We start from the raw sequence: 16,846 nt of genomic DNA, 5'->3' as shown, positions 1-16,846 counted from the left end.
CTACATGAACTCTGCAGTTTTTCTTGTTGCTTCTATTCAAATGTATCAATAAGGGGGAAGTCGTTTTAAGTACTTAAAACTTTTCATAGCGTAAGCCAGCTTTCTTAAATTATTCATGCTCTATAAATTTAAAGATGTATCACCATAGTGCTTGATGTTCTTTATCTTAGTTTTACATTACAGCAAAATATTAGACCAGGATGTCAGTGTGCTCCTGCAATCTGAAAAGATATATAGCAGAACTCCATGGATGAGGGGTTGAGGCAGGGAAATGGTATTAGATGACCCAGTAAGTAGGCAGCTCAATGAATTCAACTCTACCTCACTGCAAAAAGAAGTATAAACAATGGTGTGGTAGAAGATGAGTACACTTCTCCAACTACAGACTTGCAGCAGAAAAATTGTAGACTTCATGTCAAATCTTGACAAGCTGAATACTGACAGGTTGGTGTGACTCCTACCCTGGATGTTGTACAGCTGGATCACCGTGCTACTGCTCACATAGCCTCAACAAAAAACTAGTCACTGAAAACAAAAATCCAAGATTTTATTCATATGTCAAGCTGCATCTTCAAGGTAAGGTAAGCAGCTGGACAAGCTGCCACCACTAACATTAAAAACACTCACTTAGACAAGATGACACAAGTTTTAACCCTTGATTTATTCAATTTTGATCAATTTAATTGGTACACAAATATTCATACTAAGTTCAAAGTGTCCACAAGGCCACTTCCCCTTCTAAAGTAACACTCTCCCCTGAACTTCATTAGAGCTTTATTTACGTATTTTCACTGAACAGCTACTCTCCTGCCTTACTGCTGAATCAAGCAGTATTTCTGAGGAGCTGGCAGGGCCATGAAAGCATTTCCAAGTGCATTAGAATTCCACATGTCAGGATGCTGTTTTCAAGCTAACAAAAAAAAAAATTCAAAATAAGTTAGTCAGTTTTCTGTAATCTTATACAAAATTATTTACTTTAATGGCATTTCAGATTTAAAGGTACACATCAAAAACTGGTCAGATGGGTAAACATCTAAGATTTCATCGTTATGCCAGCAAAATTAGTTCTAGAATAGACTTAAAATAGAATTTCTTTATAAATAATCACTATTTTTCACAAGCCACATTAAGGACTGTATAGCCTTAGAAAAAAATTTCTGCAAGAGCACAACTTGTTATCCTTACCTCTCCCCAGTTTCTTCCCTGATGTTTTAAGCAAAAGTTAGAAGACTAGTAGCAGTACCACAAGTAAAAGACAGCAAAGTAGTCCAGAAGTGTCCTTGGCTAACAGGCCACACCTTCAGCTGATGTAAGCCAGCACTGTCCCAGACAGCAAGTGTGGCCAGTGCAGGCCTTCAGCAGCTAGCAGTACAGCTTACTGGACCCCCAGGACTGTAGTGCTCCAGTAAAAAACAACTTACCGTCTTTAACACACTTACTTCTAGAAGTGGATGGAGTCTACTGTTGGTTGTATGGTGCCTACACAAGGCTCGAAGCCAGTGGGTCATCTGATGTCATAGCACCTTTAAAAGAATAAATATTTAAAATGAGAAACAATGGTAGCAAATCAAACTGGGAAAATCCTACTAATTAGCTGGCACATCAGATGCAACACTGCTCATCATAAAATTCAGTTGGGTAAACGGCAAAGAGTAATCATCATTATGCCAGCAACTGGTTTCCTGCTTGCAGGAAGACTGGTGCAGTATTTTCCAGGTATCAAACACAAGGGCATCTGTTAAGCTTGTCTGAAGAGCTGCACTTCTGTAAACTAAAGTAGAACCTTCTTTTTAACTGTTAAACACAGAATGGATTCAAGATGGCCAGGAACAAGATAAAAAAAGCTTTCTTTGGGTACAAAAATGCAGGTCCCTCCCTGTTGTTACATTCAAGCCCCAGATACCAAGTACCTTTCTAGAAGTTAAGTTTGCTGCCATAGATGCCTTTGTTTCTGAACTATATCTGTTGAAATATGTTTAAGTGCCAGCAGGGATGGTGACTGAACACATTATTTTTAGTCACTTCCAACTAGCATCTGTTAATTGTTCAAAGCAGAAGTCTTATTTCTCTGCCCGGTTAAAAACTAGATACTTTGATACTTTACAAACCTCTCCCCACTCCCCCACCCCCAGCGATTCCTTCAGGCTTCTTGGATTGTACCTGTTTTGTTCTGGTGAACAAATCTTAAGAGCTTTTATCTGTCATCATACTTTTTGTTAGAATTTCAACCTCTTAACCCTACATACAATCATAGCCCATTGTTCCACCTGTAACTTTACAAGCCATAAACCCGCTTCACAACTCTAGATTGAGATTTCAGGAAGCTTTCCTTGGTATTTTTAAGTACAGTAAGAAATAATTACTTCCATAGCTCCAGAATTCATGTGACACCTTCCTGCTTGCAAGGTAACAGTGTGGCAGAGTCCAGACGGAAGATTCCCAAAGCCAGTAACAAACTCATTTCTTCACTTCCTGCCTAAAGCCATGAAAAGAAATAAAAGATGTTTGATTCTGAGAACACCACTGCTGAGCTAGTAGCAGAAAGCATCAATACTTCCTTGGGGACAGTAAGCCAATCACAGAAATATCAATGTACCAGGCAACCTCACTGCTGGCTTTGTCATTACCTAGGGAGAAAAACTACAGACGGCATCAGCCGAGACCGGGGTTAAACAGAGGCACAGCCGTTTTACCTAAAGCAAGCTCCAGTCTGCAGAATGACTGATTGCAGGACTATTATGCTGCTCCTAATGAACAGCAACAGCCGCTGGGGAGAGTACCACCCCAGCAGGGTACAGCCTTTAACCCTAGCTCACGTACTGCGCTCTGGGGAACTTGCTGACATGTTTTCCTATCAGTTGAAGGAAGGTCAGCACTTATAGTATGGTCCTGGCAGGAGAGCATTACCACAGGGACCGCAAAGACCCCTGGGTCCTGTCCCTGCCAGAGCCTGCTGTTTTGGATCCATGCCTACAACCCAAAAAGGGCAGTCAGGATCACCATACAACACTTACCAAGATTCCCCAGAGGAAAGAAAAGGTAATTTATCTTTAGAATTAGGACATGCATTTGCCGATGAAAAGGATTCATCATGAAAACTAACTCTTTTGATAGCCCATCTGTCATTCCTTTGAAGACCTGATGAACCAAGTTAACTCAAAAGTATCCACCACAGCTTGCTGCTGGAGTGGCACATAATCATTAGGTCCACCTTAGCCTCACAAGGCACACACACGGCTCAGACAGCCTGCACGGCTAGACAGCATCAGCTCAAACTGGGCAATCCAGCATCCAGCCCAAGCCAGCTGCTGGTGCGCTGCTGTACACTGCTGCTGCGCTTGGGCAACCGAAAGACAGTGTAAGACTGTCACAGCAGCGTGGCAATCACCTGTCTGTAAAGCCATGGCTTGCACCGTTTAGAAAAAGTGCCAGCAATCCATCCCTTACAGTCTCCGATTATATTGCTTTGAACTGTCAGGATTGGATTTCTTAAACAGTAGGGGGCACAAATAATTCCTGTGAAAAAGCGGACATCAGAAGTCACTCTGCTGCTGAAACGGGCATGCGCTTGCAGGGAGGCGCGGCTTGGAGGCTGCGCAGCACGCCGCAGGCCGGGCGGCTCGGCCCCGCCGCTGGGGAGGCAGCCAGCGGGGGCCGCAGAGCCACCCGGCGCCGCGGGGCTACACTCGGCGGCCCCAGCTACCGCGCCCACACCGGAGGCTGAGGCGCGGACGTACAGCCCGGAAGCCACGAAGCTGCCGCACACGGCCAGACCCCGCTACCGCCCCGCCGCCAGCCGCTGCCGGGGGCGCCCGTCGCCCTCACGGGAGCCCCGCCGGCGGGCGCCCGCTGACAAAAGCTCCCACAAACGCGGCCCGGGCCCCGCGGCACACCAGCCTCAGCCACCCCGCAACCCGGGTGCGGCGGGGCGGTTCAGCACCCCCCGCGCGGCGGCTCCGCTGCCGACCCCGGCCCCTCACCCGCTGCTCAAGACCGCAGGGCGCGCGAAAGAGCGAGCCCCCCGCGCGATGCCATTAAATAGGGCGCGCGCCAGGGGCGGGGACAGCTGCGCTTTCCGGCGGGGCGGGGCCTGTCAAACCGCGCACGCGCGGGCCGGGGCCGGGGTCGCGGTAGCGCTTGGGGGGCAGCGCGCCCCTCTGGCCCGCCCGTGTCCGCGCCGCGGCCCTGCGCCTCGGCCCCCGGCCTCATGAGCCCCGGGGGGCAGCCGCTGTCACGGTGCCTTGGGTGGCGCTCGGGCAGGAGAAGCGGCGTCTTGAGTTGGGCAGCGGGAGGCCCGCAGTGGCGCGTCAGTGCAGAGCGGTGGGCGAGGGGGCTGCCCCCCCCCCAGCGCCGGCCGCGCTGCAGGAGCTGTGTCGGGCCGGCGGGGCTGCATCGGTGCTCGCAGTTCCACCGAGCAGATGGAGTTTGCTCCAGGTGGACTAGGAGAGCAAAGGGGACCGCGGCGACGGAAGGGCGTTCGCTTTCTTTTTGGTGTGTCGTGCACACAGCGGTGTTCTTGTAACACGCGGTGGTTTCAACCTTTCAGTGCTACTCTTCACACTGCATGGCTATGTAGGAGTCAAAGCCATGGAAAATTCATCTCTTTGGTGGTGTCTGTGGCTCACACAAGCACAGTGAGTACTTTGTCCCGAAGGTCTCCGAGGGAGAGAGGGGTGATTGGCCGGGGGGTGTTAGGAGAAAGCAATATATGGCTGGAGGGCACAGTGCTGTAGTTACAGCTGTGTATGAGGGCGAAAAATGTATGCATCGGGTTTTGCATAGGCACGTTATTTGCATATGGCTGCGTGAAGTTTACCTGTCCCATCCCCCGGAAGGAAAAGCTGTGATGACAATAAATTGAGGTTCGCTAACATCTTTTAAGTTACTCCGCGAAAAAAAGAGTTCCCTTTGACAGCAATGTGTGAACATTGTAGAATTTCTTTGGAAACGCATGCACGTTTCCAGTGCCAAGTGTCAAACTTGTTTTTCAGTATACAAGGATATGAACTGTTCCTAAGAAACATTCGATCCAAACATCAGGTTTGAAGCAAATGGGTTCGGAGGATCTGTTTTGATCCTGGTGTAAATTTCTGGAAGAAGGAGTGCTTGTACTGGTTGAAGGAAATGGGTTGCCTAACCTGTTGTCTTGGTTCTGGTGGAAAAGGCATTAAAAATTTGCAGCTGATGCAGAATGATCTGTCTCGAGGGGGGGGAAAAAAAATCCCAGCTCATATATATGGGGAGATCTCAAGTGAAAAAATGCTGTTGTAGTTGTGGATGTACTTACTGGCCTTTAAAACATCTGTAAATTGCTGCTAAAGGCATTGTTGCATATGCGCCCACACCAACTGCAAACGTTGTGGGTACAAAGTAGCTACGTGTTTGCTGCTCCCCTTCTCTGGCTGCCTTCTGAGTATTGTAGATATTCCACCTTTATTGTAGTAAGTCTTGAGTAGAGGTTTTCTCCATGCCATCCATAAAAACTTCCCATGTTTTTAACCCTTATTCCTTTCCATTTTTCATGCTTACTTCATGGATAAGCAGTCAGAATCTTTCAATTGCATTTAAGAGAAGTCTTTAAAAACTGGGGGTGTGTGACTTCCCCCCCCCCCCTTTTTTTTTTCTTTTGCTTGCTTTCTTGAATGCTGTCCCTTCCAGCTATATTATTTAAGAGCCTATGAAGTAACCATATCCTCTGTGCTAGGTAAGAGCATGCAATTGATGCAAAACATAATCACATTTTGTTTTTCCCACACAATTTTGTATGCACGATTCACATGCGGTTTGTTCTTATGATCGGATTGTGGCTACACAGTGGCAGTTTGAGGTTTGACAGTGACTTCTGGCTGAGGTTTTGCTTGCCCTTTTTTCCCTGACCGGATGCCATTCATTTAGATCTCGGTTACATACAAAACTAGTCTGAATTCTCTGTGCTTCAGTGTTGCTACTTGGCATTTGATCAGTCTAAAGTGTAATCTTTATCTTACATCCTCTTGTACAGCAAAGTACTCCGGGAAATCCTCACTGTTGTGTCACTCTTTCATCTTACTTAACTATCTTCACGTTTACAACTCCTTCGCATGGCCTCATTAAAAGTCCAAATACAAACAGCTGTCCTAATAATAAGAGGTTGTGCTAACCACTTTTTATTACTATGGAAACTAAGTACAGTTCTTTAAGAAGTCACTCTTTATGAGTAGCTACTTGTCTATGCAAACTGCCCTTCTCTAAGGTTTGGTTTTGTTTTCCCACAAAATGCAGTAGCTCATGGACTAGTGTTTTAGCTATGTCATTATCTTCTAAATAAAACACTTACAATTGTAAGTAAGAAATATATGCCTAGAAGAAATAAATATATTACTTGTATTTCAAATATTTTAAGTATGTTTACTAGTTAATAGAGTAATCTTCTTAAAAAGCTCAGAATCAAACTCTTTCTAAACGGTACTGGACAGGTGCCGTGCACCTCTGAAAGATGTTGTAATTCTGACTCAACACTGATACCAATAATTTTTTTTAATATATATAAAGGTAGTTCTTGTGAGTATTTTTGTTTTCCTTTTTCCTAGATATAATTTTAAAATTTAAACCATGAAGTCTTCAGAACTAAGTTACGAAAATGCAGAATATTACTACTAGAAACTGTCAGTCCTGTGCAATGAGAAACTGACACAGATTTTGCAGTTCTGTAAGTATATAACGTCCACTGAATAATATTTAATAAAATGTTTACATCAGCAATAACTATATGAGAAGTACAGTGTTTTACAGAACAGATACATCAGATGGCATTTGTGCATTTAGTTCAGGTTTTCTTGCCTAAATATAGATGTTTAAGTGAAAAATGTGCTACAAACAAGCCAACTCTTTGGGTTCATTTGCTTCAGTGCACAAACCTACTAAAAGACAAGATAAATGAACCTTCGTATCTTGAGCAGACAAGTAGCTGTAGTGGGGTAACACTTAAACACGTTAAAAACTCCATAATGTGCAACACAAGTGTATGGATCAATACCAGCAATAATTAACATACAGAGCAGTTTGTGTCTGTTGCAGATAGTGCTGTATGTATGCAGGATAGATTTAAGCACATTATTCCTTGAGGTGAACGTGCATCCACGTTTTCAGGAATAGCTACATACATTTAAGATTATCCAAAGGATGAAGCCCTGACCCGGCAACTGCCGCTGGTGGGAATTCTGCCATCAGATTCTGCAGTAAAGAAAGTGCATGTGATATTTCGATTGCTATTTTTAGACTTGCCCTTTGCTTTTCACCCAAGCCCATACTGTGCCGTACTTGGCCAGTGCTGCATTGCTCCTTCTCTCCCCTTTCTCACAGCGTCCCTCTCCACCACTTGTCCCGGCAGGGACAAGGTCACCTATTCTGCCAGCAGCTCTGCCGTTGTGGCTGCCTCTCGTGTTGGTGCTAACAGGCAGCTGCCTTCTCCTAATTCCCCAGTTCAGATTTCAGCAACCTCCTCTATGATAGAAACCAAAGATACGTCACATTAACTTAATGAGGTATTAATTACATACAAGAATCAATCCCTTCTCCTCTACAAACAGTATTTCAGGAATTATAGTTTGTCTGTAGATACAATTTTTTAACTTAAATATATATATAAGGTGTAATAAATATTTTTTTTTAAGAGAGAAGGGAGATTAGATTTGTGAAGTTGATGACGTTTCTCCTTGGTTTGCGCTGTCTCCTTGTGCCGAGTGAGTCAAAAACTGTCCTGTAGCTCCGATGTATAACCTGGAACGCATTGGCCACTTCTGCAAGAGAAGAGACAAGCACAGTGCTGAGACACCTGGGACCTTTGCAGTCTGAATGCAGTTCTCAGCAAAGCTTTAAATGTTGACAGACTCACAATACAAGAAAACAGGAAGCCGTTGCCATCACCAGGAAATGCCTGTTTTGTCATTTGTTGGAAGATGTTGCTAGCTCAGCCTGGGTATTTTCTTTGGTACCTAATTGTGAGGCACAGCTCCCAAACACCCCATGACCCAACAGGCGGGAGCAGGCCATGCTGATCAGCCATCGTAGCACAGTTTGTACCATAGGCGCTCTGTTAGAATAAACCAAAGCATTCCCCTTTACGGTGCCAGGGATACAGCAGGGATACACCGGCACCTGCAGAGATTGCAGCCCTGTGTGCTTGCCCATTTGTGCTGGCTGGCCACCACCACACCAACCGCAGCACAAGGGCTGCTAAGAGCTGCGCGATAAAGAGAGAATTTAATATAATCACTAACAGTCTTCAGCACTGACAACTTCTTGTTCTTTGTCAGCTCCAAAGATTTCAGATTAGACTATTCATCTTTCCGTTCATTGATTATTGGAATCATCAGTTAGACTGGCATTAAATATCTATTCTTATAGCTCATGTTTCTTAACCTGAGCAAGTTAGTTACTGCAAACGGCCCTGCAGTAAGTGTGACTCAGCTGGGTGCCCTTCTCCTGGGAGGAAGCACTCAGCTCCAGTTTGGTGTGCTGATTTCATTATTGGAGGTGCATGTTTGAAAAGTCAGCTTGCCGTAGCCCTCCGATGCAAAAAGACCTGTAACACAGCCAGCATGTTGTTCCAAAAGAATACCATTTTTTTTAAGACACTTTTGGGAACAAGCTGGCACCTCTCCTGTGGGGAACAAAAAAAAAAAGCGCGCTCTAAAAACTAGAGGGGCTTAATACTGCAGTTAAATCTCAGCACTTTTACTTAAAGACACAAAGCAGCTGCATATTCTCATTTGGAAGGACCATACCATCTCATTCAGTATTTTTATTTCAAGTGGAATGTTACCAGTTTGTCACCAATAAGATATCTGGATCCAAAGTCGTTAACCATATTTTTGTTTGGTGTACACACAACTGTACTTGGATACTTTACTTTCCTCACTATTTGTATTTACTCTGCTTATATATGAATGTAGTTAAAGTCCTTATCTGTACTGGTTGTCTCATATCCTGCACTTTGGGGTTTTTGAGGCATGTACTATGATTAGTCTGTGACACTTCCATTCTAGTGCCAACTAAGTTTAATTTACTACCAGGAATATTAGAAAGATTGGTTAGATAGAATCTCAAAACTACACACAGGTAAATGGCTCACAACTAAGATCATAAAAAGTAATTGCTTAAATGAATCCAGCATTGCTGTATTCCAGTAGCCTGAGAAGTGGGCATCCGAATCATTTAACTGCTGTAATAACTATTTGCAAGTATTTTTCTGCCAGTAATAGTTGGCAGCTGATAAAAAAAGTACCATAAGAGACCTGTGTCCTTTCACTCTGACCAAGAGAACTAACAGAAGCAATTTGTACTTATTTTGAAATACATCACAATATTTTTTCTTAAATTATAGCCATCTCCTAATTGATTTAAAGGTTTTTCTTTCTTAATGAGCCTGCTAATCATTTCAGTGGCCTCAGAAGCCTGTGTTCACATCATGATTTTTTTAGGGCAACCAACACTGTGAACAAGAAACTTTCTGTGAATTAGTCACTTTATAGGAATTAGAGATTACTTCACAAATTAATCTTAATTAAATTATTCTGAATCCATCAGACTCTTAAGGGAAAAAAAAAAAAAGAAAGAAAAATAAAACACCCCAGTGCTCCAACTCACTCCCCGAGACCAGAGCCAAAGAAAATACAGCTTGGTATTTGAGTCCCATCAGTCAGCGAGCAATGCATTTGAAAACAGCTTCCAGTCCCAGGTCCTCTCCAAGAGGAGTGCCCCTTTCTCGTCCCCTCTGCATCACCATGGTTTTGGGGGTTTGTTCGTTGGTTGGGGTTTTTTGTTTTATTTGGGGGGGGGGATTTTTTGGTTGGCTTTGGGGGTTCTTGGTTGTTTTTTTTCCCCAAAGGAAAAAGCATATACCAACTAGACAAAATAAACAGATCAGAAAAGCACTTTCATAGAAGGAATTAACACGTGGCCAGTAACTAATGCCACTTTCCATACCTTGGCTGCCTCAGCAGGACAACCAAAGCAGGCCCAGCCATGACTGGGGTCACTGCCATGGGACAGCACATCCCCTCAGCCACACACATCCCCTACAGCGGGTTCTGATGGGTTTGGCGGGGGATCACCAACATTTCCACGTAGGGACAGAGGTGTTGCCTTCTGCCTTCACTTCCAAGGGACCAAGTCCCACTGGGTTAGGACCTACGCTTATTTGATGTCTTTGTGCAAAGTCCCTGAAGCTGGAGGGACAAAGTGCCAGGACACTTGCATCACAGCCCTCACACCTAGATGGGATGGTTAGTCTAGGCAGTCTTTTCATGTATTAACTCTAGCAAGGTAAGCAAGCATGACATCTTTAGATTCATCTAAGTATCGAAGACCAATGTACTTCTTCACCAAAAGAAGGTGGCAGCTGCTCCTCAGCTCTCCTACCTTGACAGGGTGGAGGTATCCATCCCCTCTCAGGGTACCCAAGCCCTCTCCTGGTGACTCTTCCTCATCCTGAAGGCTGCGAGTGAGGTGTGCAATATAGGTGGTGGCCAGGAGGAGTACATCCAGCTTGGAGAGCTTGGTGTCGGGCGGCACAGAGGGGAGAGTCTTCTGCAGCTCGAGGAAAGCATGGCGCAGGGTTTGAACCCGGCTGCGCTCTCGAGCGGCATTAGCGGCAGCGGGTCTCCCGGGAGGCCCCCCAGCCCGCTGCCCAGCCACCACGGGCGGGCAGGAGTTGCTACCAGCAGCAGAAGGCAACAGGGAGCTGGGCTCTGCGCCTGGGCTGGAGATCTCGCTGCGCTCAGCTAAGTGTCCACAGTCCATCGGTGACTTCCCTGGCAGGGAGGGTCCTGCAATCAACAAGAGCATCTCTAAAGCCAGCTGCTGCGCTGCACCAAAGCAAACGCTTTCTAAAGACACAGATTATCAGAAATGCAAGTGCTGCCCGTGTCAGGAAAAGCTGGGACGCAGCTGTGCAAGCTGCGTTCCTGCCCCTTGCTGACAAATTTGATATCAAACACAGGTACAGGAACAGAAATTAAAGTCTTCACAGAGACTGGTATTTAGGTGTTTGGGGTTTTGGGTTTTTTTGGTTGGTGTTTTTTTTTTTTTGGGGGGGGGGTGGGGTTGGACAGTATTACACAGAGCACTTTCTGTCACTCATAGCCCAGACTACTGAGAAAACCCAACAGGCAACACTGAGCAGCACTGCCACAGTGGTTTCCATTTACAACCAACTAAAAATTAGGCTAAATGCAATTTTTTTTTAAAATCCTAGAATCATTTAGGTTGGAAAAGACCCTTAAGATAATGGAGTTCAACCGTTAACCTAACACTGCTAAGTCCACCACTAAACCATGTCCTCAAGTACTACTTCTACACATCTTAAACATATTATTTCTATAATTCAGGATGTGGGACTGTCTGTACATTTTTTATTCAGCTGCCATCATTTTATCAACAGTCTTCTAGGTGATCAGTGCTCCACGGATTACAGAAAGAAAAATACCATTTTCAGATGCAGCAGTGAGTGGAGCCACAGTACATGGTACTGAGTTTTTTGAAGGGCAAAACTTGGTCTGTGATTTTAAAGGATCAGGAGCAGACTTCTGTCCTCCCAATTCTAATGTTACTCAAACATTTATTTCCATGCTTATCCTTAATCTTCTATATTTTCAAACTTTAAAAGAATCTTGTAAGCTGTATTTTGGCCATTGGGGGGCAAGAGAACCTTTTGAAAACAACAGCAAAAAAAACCACTTCGGAGCAAAACTGAAAAGAACGACCACGGTGTCTTTTCCCAACTTCCAGAAAGTCAGCTCTGCCTGCAATAAAACTCACAGTCCTTTAATTTATTCAGTTCCACAGGAAAATGCAATTCAATCAACGTTCCCCAAAGCGCAGCACTTCTTTGCTGGAATAATACCTGATCCTGTTGTCCTCAGCCCAGCAGCCCTTCGAGGTGTCTCAGATCCCAGCTCTCGCGTGTCAGCAAGCAGCTGTTTCTGTGATGGCCCAACTAGACAACAAGGGCAAAAACAAGTTATGAAAGCTTTCAATTCCATTCAGTTACAATGTAATTTTAAAAATGTAAATATAATTGATGCACTCAAGTGATGAAAGATCAAAATTTACAAAAATCAGGCCTTGATTTTGCAAAGCATTTCAACCACATGCTGAAGTGGCCAATAATGGCAAAAACCGCAAGACGATGAACACAGTCAACGATGTCTTGCAGAGAAGAGGAAAGGTTTCTAAATAATGCTTTTTGCAATGCTCTAATGTGATGGTATTTACAAGACATTATTACTTCGGGTGGTTTATTCTGATAAATTTGCTGTTAATCTGGCTTACAGCGTTTTCTCAGGTAATGTTCTCTTAAATAGCAGTACAGTTTAGATTGAAATGATTTGTAAAATACTCTGTGTGCATTATAACTGTAAACCAAAGGAACAAAACCTAATTATTTTCTTTTTTATTGTGATATTTATAACCAATAAAAAATAAAACTCACATTAAGTCTACATGTGCTTGTCTTGAGTGAGGGCTGAAAAATGGTCCTTAAGTTGGCTATTTCTCTTAATTTAAAATAGAAAAGGTCCCATGTGCTTGCTTTCTTGGTATTTTCTCGTTGTGTTAAGTCACAGTCAGATCTGGATGCATTTTAGTGGGGAAAAAAATAAAAAATTATTGCTATTGCACGGTCAAGACAATCACGAAAACTGGCGGAAGAGTCTATCCTTTATGTTTATCAGCAGGATTTCTCATTTGCCACCTCACTGAAATCCCACTGAAACGAGGAAGTATTCCCCGATTACTAGAAAAATCCACATCACCCAAGGATACAGACAGACTGGGTTAGCAGGAATACCTGCTCACCCACTGAGGTACAGGACTAAGGCTGGTTTATGCATAGTTTTGATTTTGCTGTGTTGGTGTATAACCAGATTTAGAACACTAATGACTTTACGTGACACACAGTACACAGAAATGTACATACCTAAAAAATTCATTTCCTTGGACACCCCTTGGAGTAGGAGCTTCACATCTGTATCAGATGAAATCCTGGGCCTACGGGAAGGGGGGGGGCGGGGGGGGAAGGCAATATTTCAGCTGTGGAAGTGTGGTATTTCACTCTGATTTAATAGAATCAGCATCAGATTTCCCATCAAATGCATACAGCAAATAGCCCAGGAAAATCCACAACATAGAAACACAGGTATGTGCGCACAGGTAGCCAGAACACGGTGGTTCCCGTGCCACGACCATGTTTGTTACGCAGCGGGGCTGGGGAGCACCACCCCTCACCCCGGCGTGGTCAGGATGCATGCTCGGTAAACCAAGGAGGCACCCAAACATCTCGGTCCAAAACACCTGTTGCTGAGAACTGAAGTAAATAAAATGCCTCTGGGCAACACTCAGTTTCCATGTAATCTCCTTGATTTTTTAAAAAAAAAAAAAAAAAAGAGGTCTGGGTTTTTTTTTTTTAAATAATTGCAATAATTTTTCCAAACATCCACTTGGTGCCCGGCATGCAGGCAGACCTGGAAACGGGTATGCTAGTAAAAGTATTTATATTATTTCTAAAGCATTTTTATCGCAGCATTTCTAACGCTGGCAGATGCATTCATGTTTTTATGTGACATTACAAAGACGCGATCAGTTTGAAATCTAATTAGTTTACCAAAGAAAGCAGCACAACACGTATTTCAGTCCTATATTCTGTGTGAATGAGATGGCGATGAAGGCAACCTGCCCACACGGACAAGGAGAAAATCGAAAACGCCAGCGCAGGGTGCGCGAACTGGAAAGAAACGGGCGGAAACCTCAGAGAAACTTGTTCGCAGCCGCTTCAGGTGTTCCTCGGGGGGGCGGATTTAGTGGATCTGTGCCGGTTCGCATCGCTTTTACGAAGACCTTGCCCTCTGCCTGCCTCCGGTAACGGAAGAAAATACTTTCCCCGGAGCCGCGGAACAGGGCGCACCAGATCCCGCCGCTGCGCAAGGATGCGCGGCCCCGCATCTCCGCATCGCGGCCCCGCATCCCCGCCCCGCGGCTTCCGAGCGACCCCGCGGCCCCCAGCCAGGGGTAGACTTACCGCTCCCGCCCGGAGCGGGTCGGGTCGGGTCTGACCTGGCGCGGTGCGGTGCCGTCTGGTCCAGTCCGCCCGGCCCCGCGGCGCCGTTTATAAGCCGGCGCGGCCGGTGGGTGCGGCGGGGCTGGGTCGCACCTGGCCGCCGGGCTCCCCCCGCCTGCCCGGACGGCAGCGCCCGCCCCTTCCCGGGCGGGCGGGTCATTAATCACGGAGCTGTCGGGGGGCGGCATCGCTTCACGTTCCCCCCGCCCCGGCAGCGCCCAGGGGCCGCCCCCGGTTCCGTGCGGGCTGGGCCGCGCCGCTCGCCCCGCACACGCTGTTTTTCTTGGGATAAAGTCACGGGTTTGCTGGAGGGGAGTAACTCAATCGCTGGGCTGGGGGCTCCGGCGGCCGTTCGTCAAAGCCCGTCCGCTCTCCCGGCTCCGTCGCCGCATCGCGGGCTGGCGGAGGTTCCCGGGGAGCAGGGGGTCCCCCCGGGGGGTTGGAGGTCGCCCCGGCGAGGCTCCGGCCGCAGGGGCAGCGGGTCGCGGCTGCCCGGGCGCCTCCGGTGGGGGACGGACCCACAGGCGGGTCCAGACGCGGCCGGGCCGAGGCGTGACCGGGCGGGCAGGGGGTGACCCGAAAGGGAGCGGGGGGGCGATTAACATGTAGTACCGTTAATGCGAAGGGACAGGCAAAATAAATAGCGGGGCGTATAGAATTAGCCCAGAACAACATTTTGAACGAAGCCTGATGGTGCGATAACGGGGACACAATAAATCAAGCCTCGGGAGCAGTAGGAAAACAAAGTCTGAGCGATTCGTTACCGGGTTTGCAGCCAAGACAATTAAGGACTTAATCCCTAGCGGTAATTGGGAGTCCCGGGAAGGGATGACCTGGGGGCGGGAGGGACGAGCCTGGTGAGGACCCGGCGGGGGGCGGCGGCGCAGGGGGAGCCGGGCACCTGCCTTCAGCCCAGCCCGCGGGGCCTCTGAGGGCCCCTGCCCGGGACCGCCCGCCGGCCCCGGGGGCAGCGTGGAGCCCGGCCCGGCGCCACGGCCCGAGCGCGGCACAGCGGCACCGAGGGGGGCTGGCAGGAGCTGCCCGGCGGCAGGACCCCCGGCCCCGGCCGGCCCCTTTGCCCGGTACCCACAGCCCCGCGGAGCCGCCTCTGCGGGGGCCGGGCGGCGGGGGCCGCCGTCGGGCGGTTCTGCAGGAGGTGGCTGAATACCGAAACGCTGCCTCGGCGCTTACCGCCGGCAGCCCCGCAGGGGCCTCCGTCCCTCCGCCGGGGCCGCTCTGACAGAGCTACTCGGCCGGTATTTACCGGGCCGTGATGACGGGCCTCGCCCGCAGCAGGGCCGGCCCGCGCCGGCCGGTGCCCAGAGGAAGGGGCATCGCCCGGCCGCGCCGCGGAGCCCCTGGCACGGCGGCCGCTCAGCCCCGGGCTGCCCCGCGCGGGTCCGACCGCTGGAACCTTCCTGCGGCGAAAACGTCTTGGGAATCCACGGGGCAGCCCCGGCCCTGCGCGGCCGCCCCCGGGCGCAGACAATCGGTCCCTGAGCACGTCCGTACCCTCGCGCTGAGCACACCCTGGCTGGCACCGCGGGGCGACACGGCAGGGCCGGCCCGGGACCCCCGGGAGCCGCGGGACGTGGCCTCCAGCCCCGGGTCCCCTCCCGCTCCGCAGCTGCCAACACGCGCTGCCGGGGCTCAGCGCCGGAGCCTGGGGACCGGCCCTCCCGTACCCCGGGGGTGTCCCAGGGCCGCCTGCCCAAGAAAGGTCTGCGCAAACAGGGCTTCTGACGAGGCTGCGGGACCCTCCACCACGTTAATAACGGGTCAGTGTGGCAGAGGGCTTCACCGTCGGTGTCCAAACCGCCCGAGACTTCCCAGCCACCCTAAATTAGCAGCTCGTGAGCGCTGTGCTCTTCTTCTCTGCTTAATGTAATTAACGACACAAAATTATGTGATTTTTTTACTTTCCCATTGTACACACACCAAGCTATGCCTCAGCGTGGGAAATCCAGTGGAAGGAGTTGGACAAGAAGTGGTGGAACCCCATTACTACCTTCTGACAACTCCAAATCCAGCTTCCTGCAGAATGCCGTTGGAGAGACTGCACAGTGAGATGTGAGTGGGGTTTGGAGAAACCACCCTAGCTGCTAATGCTGTTTCCAAAGAAGAGGTGCTTTGGCTATATTAAAAAAAACCAACAAAACCAAATGGATGTGAAGGTAGACATAGTTGCTCTTTGCCCCATCAAGACTTTCTCCCACCAGCAGACTCCTCCCCCGTTGCGGTCACAAAGAGATCCAGTGCTTATTTTCTTCTATCAACCCACCATTTAAGTCTAAAGTTGCAAGGAGCTGCGGCAGCTGTTTCTTCTTTCCCAGAGAAATGTCTGCGAATTACTTTCCTGCCTTACCTTCCACAGTACATTTCAAATCTGAGAAACACCAGAGTCGCAGAAGAGACAGATTTCTAGACTGATTTAGGTAAGAAAAAGTTCCACCAGAGACAGCGATGTTTTTCCAGGTACACTTTACTCCCTTCATGTCAAATTATTTTCTGGTTTTACGGCTACAATTCAGCGTGAACATTCATGGTGTTTTGTTCTTGTTTGTTCGCTTTGTCCCGTTCTCATTTCTGTGTAAGGCTTTCACAAGCAGGTTTGCTGGCACGGTGAAGCGTGGCTGTTGGTGCTACTGACAGAAATGTCACGCGTCTGAGCAGAACAGTTACGGCGCAGAGCCACACACGGTTCCTGGTCAGGGCCCGCTGATTCCAGCCGTAGTGTGGGAGCAAATCAAA

General features: G+C 47.9%; 1 protein-coding gene across 3 annotated transcripts; it reads right to left on the bottom strand.

Moving 5' to 3' along the window:
• Positions 1–642: 642 nt before the first annotated feature.
• TCF24 (transcription factor 24) lies at positions 643–14,283 on the bottom strand (the record flags this gene model as incomplete). Of its 3 annotated transcripts, XM_080380396.1 has the most annotated exons (8): positions 643–910; positions 1,440–1,523; positions 2,364–2,476; positions 3,981–7,778; positions 10,402–10,808; positions 11,885–11,977; positions 12,959–13,029; positions 14,057–14,283. In XM_080380396.1, 5 exons carry the CDS (start codon positions 14,281–14,283, stop codon positions 7,665–7,667), a joined length of 912 nt encoding a protein of 303 aa, XP_080236522.1. In that variant the 3' UTR covers positions 643–910; positions 1,440–1,523; positions 2,364–2,476; positions 3,981–7,664. The 3 variants fall into 3 exon arrangements, 1 of the variants encoding a protein (XP_080236522.1); XR_013927005.1 differs by lacking the exons at positions 3,981–7,778; positions 10,402–10,808; positions 11,885–11,977; positions 12,959–13,029; positions 14,057–14,283 and adding an exon at positions 3,448–3,956; XR_013927006.1 differs by lacking the exons at positions 3,981–7,778; positions 10,402–10,808; positions 11,885–11,977; positions 12,959–13,029; positions 14,057–14,283 and adding an exon at positions 3,389–3,411.
• Positions 14,284–16,846: the final 2,563 nt, after the last annotated feature.

The sequence above is a fragment of the Falco punctatus genome, assembly GCF_963210335.1.
Source record: "Falco punctatus genome assembly, chromosome: 3".
Lineage (NCBI taxonomy): Eukaryota > Metazoa > Chordata > Aves > Falconiformes > Falconidae > Falco > Falco punctatus.
This window is presented reverse-complemented; position numbering and strand designations above follow the sequence as displayed.